Raw genomic sequence first — 8,330 nt, forward strand, 5'->3', positions numbered from 1 at the left:
AACATGAACAACAGAAAAAAAGTTAGAGCAATATTTTTTATAATGAGGGGTGATGTTAATGAAACATATGAGATCTGAAGAGGACATGACAAGATAGATGTTGAGATACTATAGGTTATCTATCTGCATGTTACAACTTTTACATATTCGTTTTCTTTCTCTCTAACGTTTCTCATTTAACCTATAACCAGATGGCTTCAACAACTTATCACCACCGCAACCTGAGCCTCAGCCTCAGAGATATTCAGTATGTCCTATATAATCCAACCCCACCTGTGCAACTTTTCCCTTTTTCCCAGGTTGACCTGAAACGTAACTGATTCTCTTTCTACAAATGCTGACAGACTTGCTGAGTGTTTCCAGTATTATTTTATTTCAGATTTCAAGCATCTAGAGTCATACAGCACTGAAATGTGCCCTTTGGCTCCACTGGTCCACGCTGCACCCATATTCCTCTAAACCTTTCCAATCCACGTACCTATCCAAGTACCTTTGAAATGTTGTTAATGTACCTGCCTCAACCATGTCCTCTGGCAGCACATTCCATATACCAACCACCCACAGGGTGAAAATGTTGCCCTACAGTGCAGCTTTTTTTTAAAAAATGATTATTTAATGCAATGCAACTGCTCCTCAAAATACCCTGGTGGATATCAAGAAATCCAGGAGATTTACTTAAATCCCTCTATTTTATGCATGAACATTTGTATTAAATCTATCTTCATGACCTTAAGATTTTTAGTTCCCTGGTGCTGCTGCTGTTTTAACCTTTTCATCCACTTTGGAAACATTCACTTGCTACAAGGGAGAATTCAGTGAATGCTCTTGTAATTCAGATCTGCTCATAGGGAGAGATTGCTCGGTGACAGTGAACAAAGAGTAGGTAGCATAACCATACATACAATACACAAGTTGTTACTAGATTGGGCTGGGCAAGAAAGTGTAATACTTTGTGACATCATTCAATATCAGTTGTTGAGTGACTTGACTCCATATACCCACCTGTGCCCTAAGCCCCTTAATATTACCTTTTCAGTCCATAAAATGTAGGAAAAATCTACTCTATGTGTGACTTATGTCCATACTTGATCATTAGTACAATTATTGATAGTGTAATCCAGCAAAATTTACCAATAACCTAGCCGCTGATGTTTAGATTGAATTCCATCTGGATTACGCAGCAACAATCTTGGTCTAAAAAATGGACAAAAATGCTGAAATGCTGAGACGAGTGAGCAACTGCTCTGGACGTTGAAACTGCAAAAGCCTGACTAAACTTGAATTGAAATCAAGGAAAACCTCTGCATTGGTTGTGGTTCTTGGATGCCAATCATTTCAGTTCTAGGACATCAGTACAAGTGTCTTTCAGAGTGCCCTACTCAACCAATTGCTTCATCATTGATCTTGGATAATGAATTAGTTATGCCCAGATGCAGCAAGAGCTGAACATTCATATTTGGTCTGATAAGCAGCAAGTAATTCAAGAGCATCTATTCCTAATATTCAACGACATTATCAACAGCAAATGTCTCACCATGGTGACCATGGCAACAGAAGTAGAACAGAAACTGAGTATTTGTGGCAATGGATTTCCCCCAGAGTTTTTCCACCAATTAAAAGTCATGTCAGGAAATCTGGATACTCTATTTACTTAGATAAGTACAGTTCAAATAAGATGCTCAATGTAATCAGACTTCTTGATCACTTCATCCACTACCCCAAGCCTTTATTCCTAACACCAATGTCCTGTGGTTAATATCTATCAAATGCACTACAGCATGTCAACAATTTACAGCAACTTCCAAATTTTCCCCCACAAAGACGATTGGTGTATGGGAACACCATCAGCTCTACTTTCACCTCCACTTCAACCACCAGTTTGACTTCATCATTGGGTCAAAACCCTAAACTCCTTACCACCTCTGCAAGGACAATAGCACTTTAAGGCGGCAGATTACCACCACCATCTCAAGCAATTACGGTAAATTATTTTCTCAAAGCTCAACTAAAAGCCACATCAGGAAAACAATGGAATACTGAAAGATGGCACTAATTAATCGCTTTGCTAACAATGTCCATATTCCACACAAGAATAAAAGATCTTTGGTTAATTTCTGATTTAAAGCTAACAATTGGCACAACATGGTTGTAATTTGTAGAAGAGTTTCTATTTCCTTTGTTTCCTAAATTTACTCCAGAAAGGCCTGATTCTGATTATTAGAGGCCATGTTTGAGGGACAAAGATTGCAATATGAGATACACTGTAATAACAATTAAAAAATGCATGAGTGGCACAATTTTCTGGCATTTTTCCTCAAGGTATGCTGAGATACAAGTGACTAAGTCAGCCATACCATGTACTTTGGGTCCAGGCATGGCCAAGTATTTCAGAAACCTGAAGGTGGATTCCTTGTGAATCATGAAATCTATACCTATTTAAATAATTGGTTATTTTAATACAAAAGTTTGCTTTCCTCAGGTTAGTCAGTTACGGTACATTGATTGTAAAGTAAAATCAGTTTACCAACTTGTTGTACTTTAGGACAATTCAAAATCTTTTGCTTAAATTGATAAACTTGTTACAACCATGAATGCTTAAACTACACATAGTTTGCAACTTCAACTGGGCAACAAGCACCTTGTTTCAACCAATACTTGAGAATTTACTTCATTTTTTCCTGATCGAATTTTTTTTAAAAAAAATCTCTTGAATCCTACTGCCAAATGTTCCTTCATGCAACTGTACCAAATAATAGTATTAGGATGTTGAGTCTGCAGGCCATTCAGATCACCCAGATCAGAAAGTTTGTGTGCAAACAGCTTTTTTTTAAAATAATAAATATTGTGAAGTATCAAATGTATTAATTTTGTACCCTAGGATGGAGAGAACTAACATAAGCAAGATTCATCAGTGTCCTTGATTACTGAATTTCACAATATGTATTAAAAAAATTCTATTACCAAGATCTGAAGTAATCAAAGACTTGGAATCAAAAGATTAATGGAAAGCGCAAGTTCTAAATTCCATGAAAGATAGAAATAAACAGGATTTGTTCAAGATGTCCATTTATTGCTTTTTACAGTAGTATAAATGTTAAGATCTTGTCCAGGCAAATGTCCAACAGTAAAAACAACTGCAAAAACAACCAGTCAAAATTAATGTTACCCAAATTAAAAGGTGTTGTATGGCCATACAAGATCAAAATTGTGTGTGGGTGAAGCATACCACACGAGTACTCCCAACATCATTGCTTAAAAGAGTCAAAATCCAGTCAGCTGTATCCCCCATTTGCGCACCAATCAGAATCAGAGGTCACCATTAACTTCTCTTGTATTCGACAAATACAACAGGGCCAGTACCATGTAATAAACCCAATATAATTTACAATGGGATTTAACTCTAAACTAGGCCCTAAGATTCATAATTTTGGACATTATCTTTTCAAAACCTTAAACTGGAAATGCACTATTCAGGCAATATGGGAGCATCAAGCATTGAGTGTATAGGAGGAACCCAATTAGTTCTTTCTTTAAACTACTGTTTTAACTGTTAAATTTCAACTACCCCACCAAATGCAACAATATGTATCCCACTAAGCACATTAACCCAAACAGCATGAAGGAATGCAAATCCAGTGAAGCTTTGAAAAGAGATGAAATGTGTTTGCTCTTTATGCTAAGGAGACAACATTACCCACAAGTAGAAATATGGGACACTGAGGAAACAAAAACTTTGGACTCTAAATAATTAAACAAAAAAAAAATCAGCGTCTACTAAGTTAAAGAAAACTCTTAAAGCACTTCTTCTACCCTCCCTTCCCTATATCCATCCCTGCCCCAGCACTGAAAAATAATCTGCTCCAGGCAGTTTAAAAAAAAGCACTTGTTTACCCTCCTGAATAAAGTAGCATCACATCAGTTATTGATTTCAATACAGGGTGAAAAAGAGTAAATTGGTCACCAATTTAACATACATCAGAAATATAAGCCTTTTCTGCCAATATGAAAATAAAACTAAGACTATTGACTGTATATATCTTTCACTGTCCCTGTCTCTCCTAACCAGTTTTCTTGTGGTCAACACTCATTTACAACAATTTGTGAGAAACTACAACATTTTTTTTTACAATTAATTTTTTTCCATTGGATATGGATATCTGTAATTAATTTGATTACATATCACATTGAAGACAACAGCCTCAGCTCATTTGCTTTGCATTCCCTTTCTTTTTTCTTTCCCCAATTCATTCCCTGCCTCCATCCTCACTCGTTCCAACTTGCACATTTACTCTCAGGAAACTTTCGGCACGAACTTTCAAAAAAACCTGTCGCTGCATACATTTTTAATGTCTCTGAAAGAAAGGAACAAGATTTTAGATTTACCAATGCAAAATCAATTTATATAAATAAAGATCTAGTAAAAAGATATTAAGTCCATTCATTCCAGTGTCTTAACCATGAATCACAAGTTAGGCCATTGCCAGAGTGCTGAGTGCAGTACTCATTGCCACATGAAAGAGAGGATTTCATTGCATTGGAGGTTCACCAGGATGGAGTGTTTCAACTATAGGAGAGACTGGAAAGGCTATTTTTTCCCCTTGGAGTGGAGAAGTCTAAAGGGTGGGGGGTACAAGTCTCTCTGTTCTATAGCACTCTCCAGAAAATGGAAATACAGGTAGACAGGGTGGTGAAGCTGGCATTTGGCATGTTCAACTTCATCAGTCAGGGCACTGAGTACAAGAGTTGGGACATCATCTTACAACTGTACAGGACGTTGGTGATACCACACGGAGTACTCTACGCAGTTCTGGTCGCCTAGTTATAGGAAGGTTGTTGTTAACCTGGAAAGGGTACAGAAAATATTCACAAGGGTGTTACTAGGACTAGAGGACTTGAGTTATAAGGAGGGACTAGATAGGCTGGGTCTGTTTTTTCCCTGAAGCATAGGATGTTGAAGGGTGACCTTACTGAGGTATACAAAATCATGAGGGGCATAAATATTTTGAATGGTCACCATCTTTTTCTCAGGGTAGTGGAGTCTAAAACTAGAGGGCATAGATTTAAGGTGAGAAGGGAAAAAAAATTAAAGGAGATGCAAGAGGCAAGTTTTTCCCAGAGCATTGGTGGGTATGTTGAATGAGACGTGGTAGAGGCGGGAACAATTCCAACGTTTAAAAGGAATTTAGATACTTACATGGATAAGAAAGATTTAGAATCTAAATCTTTCTTATCCATGTACATGTCTAAATTCCTTTTAGAATCTGTGGGCCAAACACAGGTAAAGGGGACCAGCTCAGGTAGGCAACTTGGTCAGCAATCCTTTCTATAGTGTGGCTTGCTATCTTATCCAGGGGAAAATGATCAGTGTACCATAGCTTTGATGGAGATTGGCCATTGTTGAGGAGGGTTTATTTAATTAAGAAAGTTATCATCCATTTTTTCCCCTCAATAGTTCACATAAGTGTGTGGAAGATTGACAAAAGATAGGTCTGCACCATTCCCAGCAACTCCAGAGAAACTTTGGCTCATGACAGATTAAAGTGGAAGAGGATTTGGGATGTATTGAGAACTTTGAGTCCGTGGTTCCCACTCTGGCCATCTCACACCCCAGAAAACTAGGATGAAAGCAAGTCATCCTTGATCCAAGGTACTGCCTAAGAAATTGAGTTTTTGTCCTTTTACAGCTTCTTACTAATAATTCACTCTTGTCTAAGCATTCCCCATTTTCCATCTGCACTACTACAAGGTACAATAGATTTTAATGGAAAAACATTGCCTCAATAAGTCAGTTACATTCAGTTAAATGAAGCATATCCATTGGGACACATGCTTCATGCAAAACTTAGTCAGTTAATGTTATATGTCTAAGATAGTAGGAATACAATATTTCACAACAAGTACCTTCTCCATTCATATGCCCTACCTTGTAAACCTCCATCCTTGTGATTCAGAATTAGATAGTTTCCCATTCTTCTTCCAACCCACCCCCTTTTCAGCTGGGCTCATTTTCCTAATTCTTTTCTCTGCGCTGTTCAATACAATACTCTTGTGGTACCAAATGCTTCATTGTTGACCAGCTTCAAAAAAGACAGTGAGAATTACCTCTTTCATTATCTCATCTCTAGTGGTGAACTGTGGTGCATCTTCAACTTCAACTCCATCTGCCATTTCCAACACCTTCTCCATGAGTTCATCATTATAACTAAAAAACAGAAATTAAACAGGTTTTTCAGCAATTTATATATCTAAACATCCCTGGTCAAAGCACAGAAAACATGTTGATACTGCACTTAATACAATCAGAATTGTCAAAAGCTGCTCAACAGCTCCTCATCCAACCCTGTCTGATGACTATACAGATAATCAGGCATTCCACCCCTAAATATTATGAGGAAAGGAGGGGAGAATGATTGACATATACGGAGTCAAAAAATGATCATTATAAACATGGATAAGCACCAGCATACTGAAGGGCACACATTGATGAGGGAACGCCATGGGGAGCATGGAGTGGAAAACAGAGAATTGGTGGGGGACAGGGGGAGAAAGCAGAGAGCAGTTCATAGAACCAATTGATGTCCACCGTGATACCCATCGACTGTAATCCCATTTGTCCATATTAGACCCATATCCCCCTGAGCCTTTCCTATCTAAGTAGTGTCCAAACACCTATTTAAATGTTGTAGCTGTGTCAACATCCACTAACTCCTCTGGTTACTCATTCCAGATATCTACCACCCTGTGTCAAAAAATTCCCTTCAGATCTCTTTTAAATTTCTACCCTCTCACCTTCAACCTGTGCCGTCTAGTTTTTGACATCATCATCCTGGGAAAAGGATTTTGATTGTCTATCTTATCTATGCACCTCATAACTTTATAAACCTCTACAAGGTCACCACCCAGCCTCCTAATATCCATTGAGAATAACTCCATCCAATCTCTCCTTAGAACAACAGACTTCCATTCCAAGCAACATCCTGTGAATCTCTTCAACACTCTCTCCATTGCTACTATATCCTTCCTTTAGTGTGGCCACCAGAACCGTTCACAGTACTCCAAGTGCCGGCTAACCAAGGTTTTGGACTGTTGCAACACGTTGTCCCAACTCTTACACTCAAATATCTTGGCGCATGAAGGCAAGCACACTTAATGCCTTTTTCACTACCCTGTGTCACCACTTTCAGGGAGCTGTGGACTTGCAGCCCCAAGGACTATCTGTACACCAGTGCTCCTAAGGTCCCTGCCACTTACTCTACAACTGTTGGTTGGGTGGAGGAGGACGGGGGGGGGGGGAGTGAAGGAGGACGGGGGGGGGGGAGTGGAGGAGGACGGGGGGGGGGAGTGGAGGAGGACGACGGGGGGGGGGGGGGGGTGGAGGTGGATAGGGGGGTGGGGATGGGGAGAGGCGAGACCAGGGAGGCTGTGGATGGAAAAGGGGGCGAGAACCAAGCTGGCTCACCGGCAGCCCATGAAGATGTGGTTGGACCAGACCATAGAGAGCGCGACTAAGTAGTCCATGCGATCCCGCTGATAGTCGGACAAGTTCCTGACCAAGAAGTCCCTGCGCGCCCTCCAGTGCTTGTCGCTCTCCCCACGAACCCCGCAGTCCCTCCACCGTGTCCGCGATCTCCCGGTTTTGCCGGAGGAAATCGTCCAGCTCGTCTGCCATTCTGGCAACCGACCATGCGCCGGCTCCCAGCACGCACCGCGCCGGCTCCTGGCAACGACCCGCCAGCAGCAGATGACGCAGGCGCCAGCTCTGCCCGGCCAGCGGCGGCCGCCTCTGACCCGACAGCGCCAGTGATGTGACAGCGGCGCCCCGGGGGATTACAGGCGCGGTGGCAGACTCACAAAAGCTGTAAGATGCCTGAATTTTTTTTTCAGTGGGTCAGATGGCATCAGTGGAGGCAGAAATAATGTTTCAGTTCGAACTGAGGAATTAGTCAAAAAAAAAGTCACAAGAGCTTCAGTGGTGACGGACAAACTCCACCTCGCACTTTTCCCACCGAGGGAGTCTCATTTTAACTGCAAAATCGCTCGGTGAGCAGCAACTGCCCAATGAAGATGTGCGTTATAATCTGTTGTAAGGAGGCGGTGTATTTACAAGTAGCGACCTGGAAAGAAAAGTGGCAGTTTTTTTCAAACATAATTTTGAATGCGAAGGGTGACACGGCTAAAAGTGTTCTCCAGACACTGGATATCAACACAATATCCGCTCTCACAGCAAGGCTTGTCACTTCACTTTTTCAGTGATGGTTATTAGTGTATACTTTTTGGACATCTGAATTCCTATTTATTTAGCAATTTTCATGTAATCTGTGGTCCCCAAA

General features: G+C 40.6%; 1 protein-coding gene across 1 annotated transcript; it reads right to left on the reverse strand.

The window, feature by feature from the left end:
* Positions 1-3,049: 3,049 nt before the first annotated feature.
* Positions 3,050-7,822, reverse strand: cdkn2aipnl (CDKN2A interacting protein N-terminal like). Its single transcript, XM_052014330.1, is given in 4 exon segments — positions 3,050-4,352; positions 6,103-6,202; positions 7,460-7,599; positions 7,601-7,822. Coding segments are annotated over 4 exon segments (318 nt in total). The 5' UTR covers positions 7,670-7,822; the 3' UTR covers positions 3,050-4,343.
* Between the last annotated feature and the right edge of the window lie 508 nt (positions 7,823-8,330).

The sequence above is a fragment of the Pristis pectinata genome, chromosome 4, assembly GCF_009764475.1.
Source record: "Pristis pectinata isolate sPriPec2 chromosome 4, sPriPec2.1.pri, whole genome shotgun sequence".
NCBI lineage: Eukaryota > Metazoa > Chordata > Chondrichthyes > Rhinopristiformes > Pristidae > Pristis > Pristis pectinata.